The 21,281-nt window shown below is 42.6% G+C and overlaps 1 protein-coding gene across 2 annotated transcripts in view; it reads right to left on the bottom strand.

Annotated features, from left to right (window-relative positions):
• Positions 1-21,281, bottom strand: part of adarb1b (adenosine deaminase RNA specific B1b) — a 122,307-nt gene that overhangs the window by 32,543 nt on the left and 68,483 nt on the right. Inside the window, exon 3 of one of the 2 annotated variants that reach the window (XM_005450432.4) lies at positions 15,457-15,490. Coding sequence is in view for 1 of the 2 variants with exons in the window: in XM_003443238.5 (XP_003443286.1) it covers positions 14,309-14,408 (100 nt within the window). In the remaining variant the exon portion in view is untranslated. Of the gene's footprint in view, positions 1-14,308; positions 14,615-15,456; positions 15,491-21,281 lie in introns of those variants that run through there. The other variant, XM_003443238.5, reaches the window with a different exon arrangement.

Below are 21,281 nucleotides of genomic sequence, written 5' to 3'. Positions count from 1 at the left end.
GGAATGTGCTTTTTAATAAAAGTATCATCTTTTCAGGGAAATAGATCTGATTATTTTATCACCTGAGTGCACAGTAATTGATATCCAAGCCTAAATCTTTTGCTTGAAAAAACTGATCTAAATCTATCGCTCTCCAGATAGATATAAATCTACTCTTGTCATAATATTATCTTTTGTCTCCCTTTCTAAAATCCAACCTTTAAACCTAAAGGCAGCGCTGCAGTGTGTGACATTATTGCAGTAGTAGAGAAATGAATCCTGTAATGGTGACTGTTCTGGTTATGCGATGATTTTTAAGATTCATGTCCTAAAGATGAAAAGGCGAGGTCAGTCTCATTATTTTTAATGTTGTGGGCTGACCAAACTCCATGCAACTCTGTAAAAACAAAAGCCGTTAAACAGAATTATTCAACAAATTGAAAAGTGTGGCAGAGAACTTTGGTTGTATTGAATGTAGCTTTTCCGAGCTGTAAAGCAAAGTTACGTTAATGTTTAGCACAAGACCTTGGAAATAATTAACCAAAGACGACTTATAAGAAAATCCTCTGAGGGAAAAAAATCACGAAACATATATATAACAAAGCAAAAAACTGACCTTTACAGACTTTGCACTGAAAAGTCTTCAATATAAAAAAAATATTTTTAAAAAAGCTTTTAAACAAGTTTATAAAGATATTTGCTGTAGAGTTATAAATGTGTGCTAGGTCATTTTCAGAGTGTGCAATTCATAAACTGCAGAGAGTCTTTAAACAGAACTGGGAGCTCTGCTTGTCCATAGACTTACACATGCCTGCAAAACGATGGGTTAGTTTGGAGACTCACCTCCAAGAGTCTATTGGAGAAACTACTGACAAAGTTAGTTTTCACTCCATTCTTAACGACTTAAGCAGAAAATAGCCAGTTTTAATGTTTCGTTTATGTAACTTAAACCAGCACAAAACGGCTATTTTCAACCACATGTTTGCTTTCTAACATCACTGCGATCATGAAACAACCACGCTAACAGCTGGCTTGTACCTTACATTAACATTTCTGCTGGTAGTGCACAGGCACAGAAGAAGAAAAACCTTTTCAGGTAAGTAGTTCTCGGGGGAGGACCCCAGTGGGAGGGTATCAGTCGCTGGAATTGTTTGGTCTCAAAGAACATTTAGTCTACAACCTGGTGGGCAGCAGGAATCCAGAGCAGAGTACAAACAAGCAGTGACTAACGATATATATAAAAAACAAAACAAAAACAATATAAACTGTATTAGCATTTCACTCTGCACAATTCTACCTGAGATTAGAACACTGATTTGTATGAACTTACACAGCATAAGTAAGACCTAACCAATATACCGGTGTACATGTTAACATTACTTTAAGGTTACTGTTTTATCTTAAAACTATTCGAGTGAAAAGTATGTATAATAAGCAAAGACATTCTAAATTGCTTATCTTACTGACACCATGACAGCAAACACCTTTGTGACTACCATCATCTGACAGGCTCTCTATGGTACTGTTGTTGGAGTGCCAGGACAGGCGGGGTAATGGACCAATGCTGAAGCTCAGCTGTGAGAGAAGAAGGAAAAATGGGCACTGCCCTTGCTCACTCACTCTAGAAGGAGCCCCCGTAGCGTAGCTAATGCAAAGATGCACCGCTCCAATTTGATTTTGGTATGTTACCTTACTAAAGAAACTACAGAGCAGGATGACTTTTTACTAGCTGTGTTACTATAGTTTAGCTGGTATATATTCCATATGAATTATGTGAATTGTTTGGGTGTGTTTGGGTGTGTCACTGTGGAAAAACTAAAGTCCTGGAAGTTCCCAGGGTAGTCTGAACCACCACCAAGGCGGTGAGTATTTTTGCAGGTGTCTGTCTATCAAGTGAGTGTCAAATTCAATTTGATATATATTCATTTAGGCATGTTGGTGTGGTGGTTAGCACTGTTGCTTCATAACAAGAAGGTCACAGCAAGGGTTTGACTCCATCATCTGGGCCAGAGCCTTTCTGTTGGCAGTACAGTCCAGAGACATGCAGTGTTCTGTGTTAGCCCTGTGTCAGATTGGTGGATGTGTGGGTGTACCCCACTTTCACCCTAGGATAGGATAGGATAGGCTCCACCCCCCCACCCCTCCGGAACCCTGATAAGGATAAGTGGAGGAGAATGGATGGCTCAATGTGTTAATAGACCTCTCTACATTGAATCATACTTGTTATTAATCTCTGTCTCTCTTCCACAGCATGTCTTTATCCTGTCTTCCTTCTCTCACCCCAACCAGTCGCAGCAGATGGCCCCGCCCCTCCCTGAGCCTGGTTCTGCCGGAGGTTTCTTCCTGTTAAAAGGGAGTTTTTCCTTCCCACTGTCGCCAAAGTGCTTGCTCACAGGGGTCATATGACTGTTGGGTTTTTCTCTGTATGTATTATTGTAGGGTCTACCTTACCTGAATTGAATGTTCAATAATCCTTACAGAAAAATCCTTGAAACCACATATACTCCAAAATCAAGCAAAATTTTCATGCAAATCTTCTGATAATCCTCCTAAAATACAGTCAGAACCAACCACATGAGCCCCACAGTAATGACTGTTTACTCAGGAGTAAGAAATCATCTCATTGACGGGCGTTGCTGCTGGTGCGATCCCATCACAAGACGGTCTCTACTCTTTGACATGAACTGAACTGGCAGTACGGCTGCAACTGAAGCTGTTTCCAATGTCGATAAAAAGTGTTGCAAAGCAGTAAAAACAAAATATAACATTTCCTTGTTTTTAAAATCTAATTTCACATGAAAGAAAAGCAGCGAATGTTCACATTTGAGAAAGTGGAGCCAAAGAAAATTCTGCACCTTTGCTAAATCACACCAGCGTTCACTTTGTGATGAAAACAGTTCCTGCTAATGTTTTATAAATCAGAGAATGGATGTTAAACATGAAGCCTGCTGTTTTATAAGGTTATTATCTTTACACTGGTAATACCTCACTGTGAATAAAAAAGCTCAGCTGAATGCCTGCTGTGCAAATATAATGGACTTTTCTTTCTCCAAAATGTTACAAAAATGTTTTAGAGAAAAAAAAACTGATGAAACTACAATAGGAGAGATGAGAGGTGAAAAGGGAGAGAATCAACCTTTTATTGTGTTTCAGACTTTAATATCTGACAGTCTGTCATTTATCATTATGAAGTGCTGATAGTGGGAGTGGAGAAAGGTGGAGAAAACAGAGGGAGAGAGTATCAATATGAATTTTTTATTTGATGGATTTTATGAGGAACTGCATTTCAGAATACAGTCAGAGTGAAGGTTCATGGAGGAGTGAGAGGATTGAAAGAAAGGCCAAGTCAAAAAGGCTAGGCGAGAGATAATGGTATTCCTGCACACAGACTTCTGTTTGCAGCACACTGTAATCTATTCTCCACTACAGCGCGTGCATAAGAAGCTGTAATCCAGAAACAAAGCGCCTCAAATTTTAGCATTCTGCTTGACTTAACAAAGTCGCCCATGCAGTTTCAGTCTTTTGTTTCTTTAAACCTACACATACCTTTTGATTTTTGCCTTTCATACACACACAGTCATTTTTTCTCTGTTTTTCTTTACTGTACACACACAAACACGCATGCAAAGCTCTGAGGCTGGCTGCAGGTGTGGTCATAAATCATCAGAGTGAGCGGCTATGATTCCCCTCAGCACCAGCGAGCAGGGCTGCTGGGCCAGAGAGAAGGCTGCGGTTAAATGGCCGCGCTTGTTTCCTGTGTCCATCAAGGCCAGAAGGACCCACTGTTCAGCCTCTGGGTGCCAACTCATTGCAGAGCGCTGACATCAGTTACACAGAACCACAAAAACATCTTTTGATCAGCAAATCGACGCTCACGTACAGCCGCAGCCAGATGAGAAGAAAGCATAATTCACTAAGACTAAATTACTACACAAAGTTTTCGGATGCAGGATTTTCCCTGCGTGTTTAAAATTTCAGCCTAGGTTTAGTCATCCTCATGTGTGCAATGTTTAGACAAGTTACAAATTAAAATGTAGGCTACATCTAATATTTGTTCAAACTCTAATAACAAGGTCATTTTGAAATTGATGTCTCAAAAAAGTGGACCGGGACCGTGTTTACCGCTGTGTACCACCCACGCTTCCTTTGACGACAGTCTGTAAACATGTGGGAACCTACGAGAGCAGCTCCTGGACATTCATGTGTGATTGAGGATTCTAGCTGCTTCTTTGTTCTATCTTTCATTTCATGGGCCAAATGTTTTCAGTTGGTGAAAGTTGGTCTGGACTGCAGGTAGGCCAGTTTAGGACTCACACTCAATAAGCCATGCTGTTGTAAAAGGTGTAGTATGCGGTTTAAGACTGTCTTGGCAAAAATGTGAGGACTTCTGTGAAGAAGATGTCATCTGGTTGGGGGCATATGTTGCTCTAAAACCTGTATATAGATTTCAACATCGATGGTGCTTTTCCAGATGTGCCAGCTGCCAGGCCCATAGGCACTAATTCACCCTCATACTATCAAAAATTCGGGCGCTTTAAGTGGGCGTTGATAAGTAGCCAGATGGTCCCTCTGTTCTTTAGTCTGGAGGACGCCATGTTTTCCCTCTTCTAATCTTATTTATATTGCACCAAATCACAACAACAGTTGCCTCAAGGCACTTTATACTTGAGGTAAAGACCCTACAATAATCCAGAGAAAACAAACAAAACACCAGCAATCATATGACTGTTGATGGGGATTTTTGAGTTCATAAGTTATATGAGTTTATGAAATTCGCTAATTGTTGGGTTGTACATCTTAAACTCTAAAGCGTCTCTTTAGGGTTTTTATTTAGTCATAGATTTTCTTTTTCTCCGACTGTGTTTAACATGACAAATAAGGACATAAACAGTTGTTCAAACCACAGATGTAAAAGCACAGAACTGGCACAAGATAAAGTGGAGGCTGAGATAGGCACCAACAGCTCCCAACTCCAAGGAAACCAGAAATAAACATCTGCTTGTAATGACTTTATATAGTCTGTTTACAGCTGTGCGGTGGCACACCGTGTTGAGTTTGACACATAATAAAACGAATGCCAGAAAGATTAGAGAACTGTGCTGCAGCCTGGTATAACAGTATCATGGGAATTCAAAGCTATCTTGGTAAATCTTAATTAAGAACATATCTGATATGTGAAGTATTGCTGTTGCTTTGATACAAAGTAATCAAAGGAACAGGAAAAGTAAACGTAAGCGAACATATTATTTAGCTTTATCGCTAGTCATCTGCTAGAGGGATGTCAATTTCCCCGCTGATCATTAAGGGCAACAGTAATCCTCCAAAATGAAAAGAGGCTGAAACAGTAATCACTGAAATGACTGACAAGTGTTTTAGCAATAATAATCAGCTTCATAAGTTGATACAGCAATAATATGTTTTGTTGAATTGATGGATGAAAGTGTAGTAACTGCAAAATCTGTAAATAACCAACAGATTTGTTTAATCTTTTCTTTTTAACTCAAACAGATAAAAACATTTCTAGAGGGCTGCAAAAGAAATATGTGTAAAAAAAAATGGTACGTGGATATATAAAATGATCAAATCCTTACTTACAATCAGGTGTTCGGTGGACTACTGTGATAGACGTAAATATGAAACATCATCAGGTCTACTCCAGTTACTAGTTTTGATTGCTAAAGCAACTTGTTTGCCGGGGGGAATACTTGGAACAAAGGAAAACAAGAGTGTTGTGGTGGTGGTGTGGAAAATGCAGAGAACCAGAAAAAATAGCAGATCGAACAAGACTGAGAGTCCAAAATGAGCAATCGAAGACGAGGGGGAGGAAGAGATGAAAAGAAAAAAAGGGGGGGCAAGTATAGGGAAAGAAAGTGGACAGAGACAAATGGCCATGGGAAATGGCCGGTGCAGGAGAGCCTGCCTACGAGACAGAACCTCTCAGCAGCCTTAACACTGACTGATAGGCCCACCAGGCAGCGCCACCGTGCCTATCCATTCCATTTGTGTCCGATTCTCCTGTTATTCTGAAATCACATTTCAAGCCACATCAGGCCGACCCAACTCACCATCATGTGGTATAAGGTGCTCGCAGCAAATCTGAGACCTTTAAGTTAAATGTGAAAAGCAGGTCACAGAATTAGAAAATTATTCAAAACACATTTTTATAGGCTTTCTGATTTGTAGATAAACAGTGAAGATAGCTCGTTTTTACTCTTAGTGGCATTAAAATGCACTGCTCTGTTTTCCACATCTTTCCTGATTTGTGGTGATATTTCTATATTCTAAAACATGAGAAAGTTTACAAGATCGTAGCGAGACCAGGTAGAACGTACGAGTTGGAGATAGTGGCATTAACAGAAACACAGGAGGTGGAGGTGGTAGAGTGACCAGAGTGGACGGGGTTAGAAACGAGTGCGTCGCACAGACTGCTCAGGTTGGAGACAAAGTTGGAGAAAAGAGGCTGAGATGGTTTAGACGGGTGCAGAGCAGAGCTGGTGGATGTACTGTTAAACATGGAACTACCAGAGTAGGAAGATTCATAGATGTACTGAGGGAGGTCATGTGATTGGTCAAGATGGCAGCAGATGATTCACTGTGGCGACCCCTAAAAGGAGCTGCTCAAATGAGGAGGAGATTCCAAAGCAAACTTATACAATTTTGACTCCTTTTTACTTCTTTATATCTTGAATTTGATGATGCATGTTGCATGTTAACTACCTACCAGATCTAATCTCATATATTATAGTAAACAGGTTCATGAGGTTGAAAACATTTCCACGAATAGATGCAGAAATGAGACTTACAAAATAAATTTAGAGAGGGACAGGAGGAGGAAAGCAGGGATCGTTGTTAACTGTCCAAGTATGCAGTTAGATAAGTGAGTGCTACTGTCGCCATCCCACAATCCCATTACTTTCCCGAATAAGACTTTGGCAGGCTAGTGATTACCTCAAGGAAGAGTGAATGAGGAGGAATCTTAATAGAAATAGGATCGGTTCTCTTTTCCGTACAGCCCGGAGCCTCTCCCGCTTCCTGAGGTGATGTCTCCAGGCACTGACCAGGTAATGCAGCGTAATGGAGTACACGTGTGGGCGCCGGTGGCCTAATGGAGAGGGGTCGCGGGAGAAAGAGGAGTGCCTGTCATGCCGCCTGATTGAAACTGATGGGCCAAGGTATAGGGGCCGCAAGAGTACGGTCACCCAACATGGCCCTGCCTGCCTTATCAGACAGACTTGGACATGAACACACATACATGCACACCTTACTTCAGAGTCCATTATTCAATTTGGCCGTTCTAATGACCAGTGAATTAGGCTGCCAGAAGTGATTTGCCTCCCGAGCCCTGCTGCTGGATGTACATGTTTTCCTCTGCTCTGCATATTAAGAGGCAGTCATTTGGACACTGACGTCCTCTGAGCCTCCACCGATCGGGGAATTTATGCACCTGGATGAGGATAGTAAAAATGGGCTTCATGTTTCCTGCTCAGTTTTTAGACAAGAATCAAATACCCACTTAAAGAATGAGTAATGCTGTCTGGAACAACTGACACAACACGAGTACACAACTCCGAGGTTACAGGATCATAAAACTGCTTTGGTCTCATAATAAACAGCATGGCAAAATTAACCTACGGCTCCTTCAGATCATTAGCGCAACAAATCTTTGCCCCGGCATGTTTTGTTATTACTATTATTACACTGATCATTACTGTATGAATTAGCAGCTCCCCGATGAATTACTCATGATTTTTGGTGGTTATTATTCCATTACCAAGACTGCTTTTAAGTATTTTACAGGGCCCAGTCTTTTTCTAAAGCTACAGTAAACCATCAAAATTCAACATCAGTTGATTCCGTAATTATTTCCTCAGTTACATCCTGACATTTCACAGCACGGGTCAGAAGGATGGTCACTAACTACTATCACTGTATGTGTTTTTTTTTTCTTTCAAAAAACTTAAATTACTGATCTTAGTTCCCACATGAGTTTTGATTTTTAATGTGTCTGAGTGAATCTTTACACACCCACCTAACAGGATAATAATAAAATAACATCATGTTGAGATGGGACTGTTTACCTTTAGCTGTTCAGCTAAGGCTTCACTCACATCGCTCAGTGACCCGCTGACAACCACCCTGACTGGTTGCTGAGTGATTGTTGGTGGTTGCTGGCTGTCGGTAAGGGAAGAGATGTCTATGGTGCTGGACCAAAAACCTCCTTGTGACTGTTTTGGTTGTTGATGTCTGCAGACAAGTTGGCGTCTTCAAAGCAAACTGCAGACAAGTTTTTTGGGGCAGCACCGTACCCCTTTTTGCGATCGCCAGCATCCTTCAGCAACCACTCCCCAATCAGTCTGGGACTACTCTGTGGTTGTCTGCCCTCTAAACCTGTATCTGCTTATGATCGATGATTATCATCGCCAGCACTCTCCATGTTATATTTAAAGATTTACCATAATTTACTTTCTCACAGTGAACTCTGCAGTGTGCCCCTCTCTTCTAAGCAGCATCACAGTGAAAGCAAAAGTGGTGGAAGCTGCATCGACGCAGCCCCGTCACTCTTCGAGGCCGTGGTATGGTGGGTACGTTACCCAAGCGCAGCATTAAATCCCCCCACCCCACCCGTCCCCATCGGGCTGGTCGCCAGCTCTAAACAACTTTTTTGGCAGCAACTCTGGAAGCCAAAGTCCGCCAAAGACACAATAACCGTAAATACCATCATATGGACTCATTGCACACAGTGCTTTTATAGATGGAGTGGTCAACGCGGTAACACATCATGCTCACACCACCAAGAAACTTTCAGTTTGCTTCGTATGTGCACTGGGTGAAAAACTGTCCTGTCAGTCTTTTATAGATTCCTTAGGTCCAGGTATCAGGTTTCATATTAATAAAACTTCTCTACTTTTGCTTTCTTCCATCTTTTCAAGGTTGTTGGGTGGCTGCCTCTCCTCTTTTCACTAGGAGCTGTAAAATCTATTTGACAGCTCTGATTTATGACACAGCATAGGTACCGAGCGCCTGTGGGGAAAGGAGTGTATGTTTGAGTGTGTCTGGAAGTGTGCGAAGGCGTGGGCGTGTGAGCATGCCCGGCACACAGGACCACCACTGCTGTGCTCAATGCTCAAGCACCCAGCAGAGCACACAGGTAGGGGGGGACTCACACGCAGACACAAACGCCCGTGTCTATCTGCTGTATGTCAGAGTTTCTACACTGACATCAGCTGAGAAAGTGTTGATAACATAGATGAGAATTAAACGACTGCCGAAACGGCTAAAATGATTTAAAAAGTTTCTGCGGACAAAGCTCGACAAAAACCAACAACTAAGGCGAGAAAAGTTTTAACAGGAGTTCAAGAACATCTTACAGAGGAGTAAGAACCCACCGGTGGTTCCTTTTTCTTTGCAGCTGTTTACTTCTGAAATTTATCACTTGTTTTCCCTGCTCCAGCCTCTCCATCTCACCCCCTCGCACAAGCCTCTCCTCTGTCCTTCTGCTCTCCTCGCCTGGACGCCCAGGGCGTTCAAACCTAACACCGTTTGTCACATTCAAGGCCGGGTTAGGTGCAATGGGGGATCCTGGAGAGAGCGGTGAATGTGTTTGTGTGTTTATATGAGGACGAGGAGGTCTGGAAATAAATGCAGATTTCTCCTGTCATCTAGCAGTTGAATTTTTACACCGCACGCTCGGTATGGTCAAGCAGGGAGGTAGCACTGACGGACACTCGGGAGGGGACAAGGTTGTAAACCTCTGCTGAATGAAAAAGGTCCTGACAGCTGACAGAGGGAGGGAGAACGTGTTTATACATCCCTAAGAGGATGAGAGAGGTGGGAGGACAGATGTACAGTCCAAGGGCCTTTACAAAAAGCAATATGAACTGCAATGGAGCGCTACATGTGGTACAAATCTAATGTTTAAAATTAAGCACAGCGCGCTATTGCTGGCAAAGATTTCCATATAACACATTTGTTGGCAAAATCGCATTTTCATCACTACGTCTTGTTCCATTACCTCAAAAGAAATTCCTCTACACCTATGACATGGAAGCAGCAGAATAACCAGCTGCAAAAGCAACATTTCACTATCCATATCATTTAAATGAAAGGCGAAGCTGGATCTATACTAATGGAGTTTTTCTGGAAGGTGATGAAGGGAGCCGACACAAATCCGTGCATACATCTCTGGGGCTGTCAAGTGTCTCTGCGCCTGTTAAACACACCTCGGCGTCTTGTGCAGGCTCACTACAATGTCATTCCGCTACAGTCATTAGTAGCATGCTAATCAAAGCTAATTACACTGAGACAGGCAGACACAACTCATTTCTTATCGTGACAGAGTGCTGCTGTGTTTGTGGCGCTAAATGAGGCACCGCTCATAATCAACAGTTTTTTTTATTGTTAGGTAAATGGATGCGACTGTGTTTCCTATCTGAATTCCTCTGCCACCGTTGTCAAATGTTAACCAGTTTGTCAGAGGTTTTTTGCAGGCTGTAAATCAATTCTTTTGTGTGCATATGCAGCTTAGATGAATCTAAAAGGAAATCATTAAGAACGCATGCTTAGTATTTGGATAGTGACTTTTATAAATGGCAGTGAGAGTTACTAATTTTAAAACAACTAGTGTGAAAATAAAGAGATGACGGCGGTAAATGACGGTATAAAAAGCAGGAGAAGAATGTCTTCGTGCAGAGGACGTAAGGTTATCTAAGAGGAAACGAGTCGCGTTGCAGGCAAAGTCTCTTCCACTGCGATGGATAGCAGGCGTCAGGCGGTGCAGATCCCCCCCTCTGCCCCCCTATTCAAGTTGCAAAAGCTCATTTTGGAGATTTTGCTGGCACGGCAGAAAAGGCCTCGGTTCCCCATTTTCCATATTTCATATACGGCCCATTGGAAAGCATCGTCTGCGAGTGTCATGGCTTGGCACATTTATGAGAGATGCATTGAAGAACTTATCACTTGGAAGATATGCTTAAGTTCAGCATTTTGAAAGTCACTGTTCACTGTATTCACTTACAAAGCAAAGGCACATTTACATGGTGAGTGGTAATGCCATAAGTAAATATGAGCCCTACGGTGTACCTGCAGCTGCTGTTTGCATGAAAAATAACCAAGAAATACAACACATCAATACGATATAAAGAACAAACCCTAAGCAGTTAATGCTTTCTGCAGATTTATTTCCACCGCAGACATTTTGAGTTGCGACTGTGGGAAAATCACAGGTGTGTCTGTTAACATTCATTAAAGTCCTCTCGCTGCAGAATTACCAGAATCAGCTGAAATGCCTGTAATTCACACCCACCAGCACTCCGGGCTCATTACTGACTTATTACCTATAGTCTGGATCACACCCACATCCAAACTGAGCCTTCATTTCATCTCAGCTTCTCACCTGTAAAGTTTCCTGACAGCGTCGACACATTTATTGAAAATAAAAAATAAGAATAAAATGACTGTAGATAAAGAACAGCTGCTAACATCCTGAACACCGACTGTCTATGTTTGTTTTATCTTAAAGAGAGCTTCCCCATTTAGTTGATGTTGTCAAAAAACTGTTTCTATTAAAGTGGCAGTAGGTGGTGATACTGCGATACTGATCTACTGTTTTTATCATTTTTGTGCAGGATAAAGATCTGAAAACACAAAGTTCTGCATATTATTTTAAGCTTTTCATTAAATCAGTTTAGAATCAGACTAAACTTATTCCTGACCCCATAGCAAAGCAGTTCTTAGAGAGCTTAATCTCAACTAGGTGCTGTGTTACAAACCTGCGACCACACATATTTCACCAGATGCACCAATGCAGCGTTCACGTCACACAATAAATGTAAACCAGATGCAGACCTTGCTTATTACACTGTAATATTATTGTGTTTTATGCAATACTGTCTAAAAATCACAGTAGAAAACGACACCGGGCGTCATTAGAGCACAAATTAAATTCAATTTCTTTTCTTCTCAACAAAAAAAGTATAGATAGCACCGTGTGCTGAATGCAAGTCGAACCTTTAGAGCGACAGAAGCAGAACGTACGTTTGAAACCGAGCTACAGGCGGATCATTAAGAGAGGTAACAATAGACAACCATGAAGGGGTTTTCTGTAATTTAGACTAAAAAGACTTTTCTCAGTGTGTGCAGACTTTGTATGATAAACACTTTACTTCAGTCTTCAATGAGCTTTGCTGCACTTGTGGGGGGAAAATTACAAGTTTATCCATCTTATTATGTGGCTGAGTCCAGAGAGCTCATGTAAATCCCTACAGTCTACCCACTTACAGTGGAAACTGTATCAGTCATAAACTGTGAGGACTTGTATAAGACCTCCTCAGTAGGGCGTTTTTTTACATTTTTTACAGATAAATAACAAACCTGGCTGATGTAGATAGTGGAGCAGAGCCAGCGTTAAGGTCAAACGCCATCAAGTTCCTGTGTGACGAGTCCAAACGTCTGCGGTGAAAAGGTTTGAGGGTGTAAAAAACCGCCGCACAAGAAGTAGACACAAACTGTATACATGAACCGTATAATGACAGCTGAGCGGTCAGTGCACGTAGGTGTGGTGGGGGCACGTTTTAAACTGCTGCTGAAATGAATGTTTAACTATAGTCTCCTGTTACACTTTTTCTCCAAATAAAAAATGCATTTTTACCAAAACTGGTGATTTAGATGTGATATTTCCTTCAGAGCTGGAGTGTCAGTGTCGATTAGTGTCACAGACACGTGGATACTCATACGGCTGACCCTAATCGGTGCTTGCATTGACAGAAGGAAGCCTTGGTGTGGAAGACAATGATCTACCTAAAACGGATGCTCCACTTCATGGAGGTGCTCCGACGATTCGGCACTCGCTGTCGGGGAAACCGAGCGGAGAGGTTTGCTTGACTCGCTGTCAGATGATTGTCGCCACTGAGCCTATGAGCTCATCTTGGCTAGCATTAGCCGCTAACCCGTGGGACACTCTGAGGAACTCAAGAACTAAGCAACTTATCGAAAGGCTTCCAGTTCAGGGCATTAGAGCTGACTACGAGCGAGCAGGGCAACACTGGCCCAAAGTCCTGCTTAGTCGTCGCTTTCCTCAGTCTGGTGAAAAAAAAGTCCCACTTTCATTTCCGTGGTGATAAGGGAGTGCAAAAGGCGGGAAACAGACCTGTGTAATACTGATGGACGGAGTCACTCTGCGCGAGCGGGGCCCGAGTGTGCAAATCGGAGGCTAAAAATGCAGCATCAGCAGTGGTGGATTTACTTTGGATGAATGGACTTGACTCGGTGAGGGGAGCGGGGCGGGGGTGCGAAGGGCGGTGGGTGTCAAAGCAAGTGGCTGAGACACGGCTAATACCGCCAGTGAGCTGTGGCCACCTAAGTAATTACTACCTTTGCTGTTAGGCTAATCCCCAGAGCAGAGCAGCAAACTCAGGAGAGAAAAGCTTCGGAGCCTCCGGGGCTCCCGTCACTCGACTTCAATTACACAGAGACGCGGACCTGTCTCGCCCAGAGAGAGGGAGAGGGGGAGGATGAGATACAGGGCAGGGAAGAAGCCGCCTATCTGCTTCAAATGCATTTAAATAATTCCTCAGAAATGTTCCGTAAACTACGCAGGGAGGACAAACTCCAATTTCAGATTCAGATTACTCTAAGAAAAAGAAAAAAAAGAAGGAATAATAACAAACAAGAGGACAGTCACATTATGAAACAGCAGAAGACCGATTTCTAATGCGCTTGCTCTCTATAAATGCTGCTCTCTCCTGTCTGTTCATAAAAAGGTAAACACTGAAAATAATAAAAAGCAAAAGAAGAATCTGAATCGTGTTTCTGGGAGCGGGACTGATTTTACTGTTCAGGTATACTTGGGAATTATCAATAGACCAAATTTCTTCCATGCTGACTAATACTTTGTGCAAGCATAGAGTGCATAAATATTTAAAGAAATGTAAAGGTTTGGTTTGTGATATAACACAAAAATGAGAGAAACAGTCACCGCTCTAAAAACACATTTTAAATCTAATCAAGCATCGTGTTTCGTCGGAGCGCGTGAGTTAATAAGGCGTGCTTGATTTTAAAAATTCAACTCCAGAGAAACAGTTTAAGCTTAAACTAAACACACATGCACGGAAACAGAAACAAAGAAAAACTACATTCTGCACCCTGACTGTTTGCAACCGAGAAAGAAGAAGGGATTTCACAGCACTCTGGTGATGTTACTAATTTAAAATATGACAGAAAAGTGAGAGTAAATGATTTATTACTTCAAGTGAACACTTTTTCTCTTCCTGCTGATCTACATAAGCCAGCTCAGCATCAGTCTCAGTCTGGGAACTTCCACTCTGTGGGTTACCTTTGCGTTCGGAGCGTTTCTTGCGCCTCCTCTTGAACCTGCGCCGGATCAGGCAGTAATAGGAGCCCAGACTCTGTGCGCCGTTGGTGAGAAGGGCCATGACTTGGTGCACACTGCTAGAAATTCCACTAAACAGCTGCCTAACTCTGGCTGAGCGCTTCGTTAAAACTGGAGCAAATTAAACTTGAGCTGTGAACTCACACACGTGGTCTACCTGCCCTTCAACCTTCACCCTCGTCCGCTTCACAAGCCGCGCACCGCTGTTTTCGAGCTAATGACATGAAGAACTCCACACACCTGCAGCGTTTCTTTGTTTCTACTTTAGTCCTTCCCTCATATCCAAACTCCCTCTCTCTCTCTCCATCCCTCCCTCCCTTTCCTCCTCGCTGCTTCTCTCCTCTGTTGACTCCATGTCTGCCCTATCAGTAGTCAGAGAGGGGAGGTGATGGAGTAGAGGAGGAGGGGACAAGCTGAGGAGAGAGACTCGTGTTTTCATATGGATGAGAATTAACACACAGACCAGAGGCAAACTCTCTACCTGTGTAATCCCAGCTCAAAGTAACTGACACATCCTACAAGCGACGCCAAAGTCATCCACCGACTTCCTCCACCCGCTTACCAGTTCATCATACCGTAGCTTTCTGTGCTGTGTGACTGTAATAAGAGTCAATGTTTAACTATACTCCCTCTGCAGTGGAAGTAAGAGTGTCGGCTCAATGCATCCCCAGTAAATCCCCCCGTTTCTCTCACACACTCAAACACACATAACACACTCAAACATATGACATTAAAATAAGCTCATATAGAAAAGCTACAACTGCAATTTTAAAATCATCTGTCACTTGTCATCATACCCACCTGTCTCCTTCTTTAAGATTTATGTTTTTTGTATTCCCCTATAACGAGCAAGCTCACCACTTGAGAGGGTGAGAACTGAGAAAGAAGTACTCTGCCTCCCTCTAGTGGCCATCTCTCATAATTGCAGATTTGCTGGGCCCAAACCACTTTTTTTAAGCCACAGAAATCGAGCAACACTTATGATGGGAGCGCAAAGTTATGTTAGCTTTGTTGACAAATGTAATACAAGTCTATACTGGGTACAGACACAGACAAAGAAAGGAAGGAAGGGAAACGGCAAAAACACTTACCTCTGGCTGCCGTGCAGTCTGTGACCGGAAAAATCTGCAGGAGAGACAGAGAATACTTTACTAAACGACGGCGCTGACCAAGAAGTGTCTGCCAAAGCTCTTTTAGAGACAGTGCAACCAAGTTAGTGGCAGACAACAAGAAAATATGCACATGCTGGACTCATTCTCTCAAATTAGCCGTTTCCACATCAGCTCATCTTTCCCCACATTGTTCCAAAAAATTCCTGGATGGTTACCTAGAGCCAGTCTTTGGATGGAACACGGGCTTGGGTGCCTGATCCCATTCATTTAGCTAAAAAACACAATTTTGTCAGTCGCTGGACTGTTTCAAGGCTTCCTGATATTTTATTTGGCAAAAACTATGCCCTTATAAGGAAATGTGATCTCTGTAATTGGTACACAGATCACTTATCTTAGACTGCAGGAACGGTAAGTGGTCAGCTGCGTGGTTTTTTAATACGTTTCTTAAACTGCTGGAGGAGAAAAATCATACTGGTGAAACCAAATAATCTACAAAGCTTAAACCCGCTGATCTCACACGCCGATGTAAAAATGTAAAGACTGACTGCATGAAAACGTCTGAGTGGGTAATCAGATAAGGCAGATCCTGTTACCATTATTCATTCTCTATGCTATTATAAAGGGATAAATAAGCCAAGCACAATAAAGCCTGATCACGTCAATGCTCCAGACAACCTGCTAAATCTGTCAGCCATTAAATTGGCTGCTAATGGCTACAGATAAATGTGGAACGGCATGTGTGTTCTTGACGCTGTTGTCAGTTTTTTTGAATAATTAATAACTACCTTGTGTGATTGTTTATTAACTGGAACGTTAATAAACAATCACCACATTTCCCCCCGTCAATATGTTAATATTTTCTATTAACAGCTTTCATTTTCTTTGGTATGCATGTGTACAGGTGCTTATTAATGCAAATATCTAATCAGCCAATTACACACCAACAACTTAGGCATTTCGGTACGTAGACACGGTCAAGACGTCCTGATGAGGAAAATTTTCAGACTGTTTCAAGCAGATAAGAAGACAACTGTAGCTAAAATAACCACTCATTACAATAAGTATGCAGAAGAGCATCTCTAACCCTTTAGGCTGATGGCCTACAGCAGCAGAAGACCACACCCCCAGCTATGAACAGGAAACTTATCAAAAGATGACAAAAAACCCTGCTTGGTCTGATGAGTCTCGATCTCTGCTACAACAAAAAAGCACAGATCCATCCTGCCTTGTGTCAACAGTTCAGGGTGCTGCTGGTCCTCTTATTATCAACTAAACATCATTTACATGCCACAGCCTACCTGAGTGTTGTTGCTGAGCATGTTCATTCCTTTATAACAAGATCCCCCCCCCCGATGGATGCTTCCAGCCGGATGTCACATGTCACAAAGCTCAAATCATCTCAAGCTGTTTTCTTGAACATGACAGGAGTTCACTGTATTCAAATGTCCTCCACAGTCACCAGATCTCGGGCAAAAAGAGCACCTTTGATATGCGGTGGAATGAGAGAGCCACATCGTGGGTGTGCAGCCAACAAATCTGCAGCAGCTGTGTGATACGGTCATGACAATGTGGAAAAAAATCTGAGGAATTTGACCTGCACCTTTTTGACTCTATGCCACAGAGAATGAATCCAGTTCTGACTGCAAAAGGGGGCCTGAGCCAGTACAAGGGAGGTGCACTTAATGAAGAGTCCAGTTAACATAAAGTATATGACGGCAAAGGCAAAAATGATAAGAAACAATGTAATGTGATATATGTAATGATAAAATGTGATATGTAATGTGTAATGATGGGAGGTACAATGTGATATTAGAGTCCAAATGGTACAGGATGTGTGAGGCTGATACCATGCAGAGTGCTGAGAGCGTTGTAAACAATTTAGGTTATTTGTTCTGTTAAAAAAAAAACCCCAGCAAATCTTTGACATCACTCTATCCAATATATCTGTGAATGGCTAATATCAGCTACTAGTAAAGGCCAACTGAAAGGCTTCATCTGAAACAATGCTACATGATCTACACTGCTCTATGAGTGCTGGGTCATCGCAGACAACGATTAAAAAAAGACATCGCAATTAAGCTTTTATTTTGGTATATTAATGCTCTATGATGTCTACCAAACTAAAAATAACTAAACAAAAATGGAGAGAAATATACACATAACAGGTGAAGGAGGGCGGACGGAAAAAACAATGGATACAGAGAAAACCCAGTGAGTGAGTACATAAAGCAAAGGACGCCAGAGGGAGAGAGAAAAGGTGAGGAGACGAGAAACTCTCCCGCATAAAACATAAAATGAAAATGTAATCCCAAAGTAAGCTCTTTTAACATGGCAGGCTGATTACAGCAGGTGAGACTCTTGTGTCACGGCTCAATATAAAAGCTTAAAACTGATTTATCATTTTTGGGCAGCGGTGGTTTGCAGTGTCAAAGCAGGAAGGCAGCTCGCCTCTCCATGACCTCGGGTACAAAAAAGAGGGTTAATAATATGGATGGATGGATGGATGGATGGATGAATGAGTGGATGGATGGATGGATGAGTGGATGCATGGATGGATGAGTGGATGGATGGATGGATGGATGAATAAGTGGATGGGTGGATGAATGCGTGGATGGATGAGTGGATGGATGGATGAATGAGTGGATGGATGGATGGATGAGTGGATGGATGGATGGATGGATGGATGGATGAGTGGATGGATGGATGAATGAGTGGATGGATGGATAAATGAGTGGATGGATGGATGAGTGGATGGATGGATGAATGAGTGGATAGATGAGTGGATGTATGTATGGATGATGGATGGATAGATGAGTAGACGGATGGATTGATGGATGGATTGATGGATGGGTGGATGGATGGATGAGTGGATGAATGTGTGGATGGATGAGTGGATGGATGGATAAATGAGTGGATGGATAAATGAGTGGATGGATGGGTGGATGGATGGATGAGTGGATGGATGAGTGGATGGATGGATAAATGAGTGGATGGATAAATGAGTGGATGGATGGGTGGATGGATGGATGAGTGGATGGATGGATGAGTGGATGATTGGATAAAGGAGCGAATGGATAGATCGATAGATGCATGAATGAGTGGATGGATGGATGAATGAGTGGATGGATGAGTGGATGGATGTATGGATGATGGATGGATGGATGAGTGGATGGATGGATTGATGGATGGGTGGATGAGTGGATGGATGGATGGATGAGTGAATGAATAGATGGAAGGATGGATGAGTGGATGGATGGGTGGATGGATGGATGAGTGAATGAATAGATGGATGGATAAATGAGTGGATGGATGGATGGATGGATGAGTGAATGAATAGATGGATGGATGGAATATTACCAGGCAGGTAATGACATGCTGACAAACAACAAAGCAGAAAAGTGGGGCCTGGACGAGAAAGACGATGAACGTAAATATACTCCAGACGCAATTTCATTCATGCTTCTGTGTACAAGCCAAGCATAACTCCAGCTGGCCAAGTTTCACCACGACAGGCCCGGCTGCGTGACTGTTTTCTGTTTGTTTTGTTTGTTTTGTTTTTTTGAACGGGAGACCAGTCAGTCCGCTTCCTTCAGTGTTTTCTGTTTACAGCAACTGTGGAAAGAGCTGCAGACAGGCCAGAAGAGACTGCGTGCACGCTCCGCAGAGGCACATGTTGTTCCACAGCAGAGACTTCAACCTCCGCTCTCCCTCTCTCTCTCTATTTCTTGGCATTTGCAGCACATACTGAATGGACAAGGGGAAAGAGGCTGTGGTTAGGCAGCCAGTACTTTGCGGTTTAATTTAAAGGCATTCCAAACTCAAATAACAGCCGAACTCCTGGTGGCCTTTGCCGTGGTTTGACAGAGAAACACGATCATTGACAAAAACAACCTCTTAAACAGTTTTACAGGGACAAAATCCAGGCTACTGTGGTGAACCCATCTGTTGGTTCATGCGTGCACTCACAGAACACTACAAAGCACAAAGCTCTAAAAATAAACTCAATGGGAACCTTTTTTTAAGTTTTGTGTTTTCCCCAAGTCATTCTGAAGCTGTTCATCTAAACGTAAGAGACAGTTCCAGGGATGTAGAGTTCAGTATGAGTGTAGCTGCTTTACTAACTAGCCAACCTGTGCTATTATTAATTTAATTATTCCATAATTAACCACAACAATGACGCTGAAAAAGATCTACACTGTGCAGTGTAATATAACCGAACACCCACTAAGATGGACATCTCAAAAAGGGGTCAAATGGTATGTCAACACACTACATTTACACTGTACGCTCATTGGCATTCATCAGCATGCCTCATTAAAACCTGGAACCAAACCAAAAGCCATCGAGCTAACAAGCTAGTTCAAAGCAAAAGGAAACCAATGAGCTACCCGACTGATCAACATCCGGAGAAAAACAGAAAACACAAACCTCCAAGTGTGGCCCTCAGATGCTGATGAGTTATCTAGAAAAGCTCTGCTTGTTTTTTTCCCCTCATTCTCTGTTTGAAAAAACCTAAAGTTTGCCAATGTGTTTAATCTTTTTGCGCTGAAGCAGTCATCTTACGTCAGTGTGGAGAACCAAGTGAAAACCTAACGCAGAGATTAAAGCGTGTTCTGCGGCGCTTGAATACCTGAATGTGAAGTCAGATGAAAAATGTCCAGGCAGAAGGAGCGCAGTTTCATTGCCTTGTGAGGAAGTCACGCTTCTAAAAGTAACACTCCCTAAACCTCAACCTTGTGAACAGTTTGGCAAGAAGGAGAGAGAGAAGGAGAGAAGGTGTGTGAGAGGATTGTAGTAGACTGAGGAGGTGGGGGGGGTGAGGTTTCTGAGGACGTCCTCTTACTGGAGCCCTTTGATCAATAGAGTTGGGGGCAGAAGGTGCATGGAGAATAACACGGGCGGTTCAATAGGCTTGACAGGGGCGATCAGAAAAATGGCCAAGAGGTAAAAAAGCATTAAGACTCTCGATTGGACAATAATTAAGTCTGAGAGGTTCACCGTGGGGGAAAAAAAGGTTTATGAAAGAGAAACAGAAAATCAGTCGACCGCGTGTGATATGCGGAGTGCGTGACTGTGAACCTCGACTCTCGGTCTTCAGCCAAAAATTAGGTCAATGGCTCAGTAACCACTGGCCACACACACACACACACACACGCACGCACGTGCAAACACACACACACACACACACACACAGTCTAGCCAGGGTCCTGATAAGCCATTAAGCAGCTACCCCTCCTGCTGACCTACCTTTTCTTGCTACTACACACACGCACACACACACACACACATTTTAATTAATGCACTTAATTGAATGTGTGTGTCGTATTGAGATTGATTGTGCGCCTGCCCGTAAAAAATTCATGGGAGATAAAAGCTGGATCACCATGTGCAGTTTTTCTCCACGATGACAGCCTGGAAATGTTTTTGCTTTTCTTATTTGCCCAGCAGAGGGCAGCACTGTGACATGAATGTTATTATGATGCTGTACGTACACAGGGAACATGTACAGAGGGAATAATTGATTCTTTTTCTTTTTTCTTTGCTTTGATGAGCATGCTGGGTGTAAAGTCACCTCAAAGTTTCTGCTTGAACATAAAGAAAACTCAAATCTCTTAATCAATGAGGCCGCCTCTCTTACACCAGCACCTGTCCCAGGTGTCGGTGTGTGGAAGAAGATCAACAACAACTTGAGTTAAAAAAGCACAAGCTGGAGCAGAAGGTGCTGACTAAGACAACACAAATGACACATGCGCAGGGCGACTGCCAGCACTTTAAAAAAGTCGCACAGACACGAAGCCAGCAGC

This window comes from Oreochromis niloticus, linkage group LG16 (assembly GCF_001858045.2).
Source record: "Oreochromis niloticus isolate F11D_XX linkage group LG16, O_niloticus_UMD_NMBU, whole genome shotgun sequence".
NCBI classification, from domain to species: Eukaryota; Metazoa; Chordata; class Actinopteri; order Cichliformes; family Cichlidae; genus Oreochromis; species Oreochromis niloticus.
Note: the sequence above shows the minus strand (reverse complement) of the source record. Positions and strands in the feature narration are given on the sequence as shown.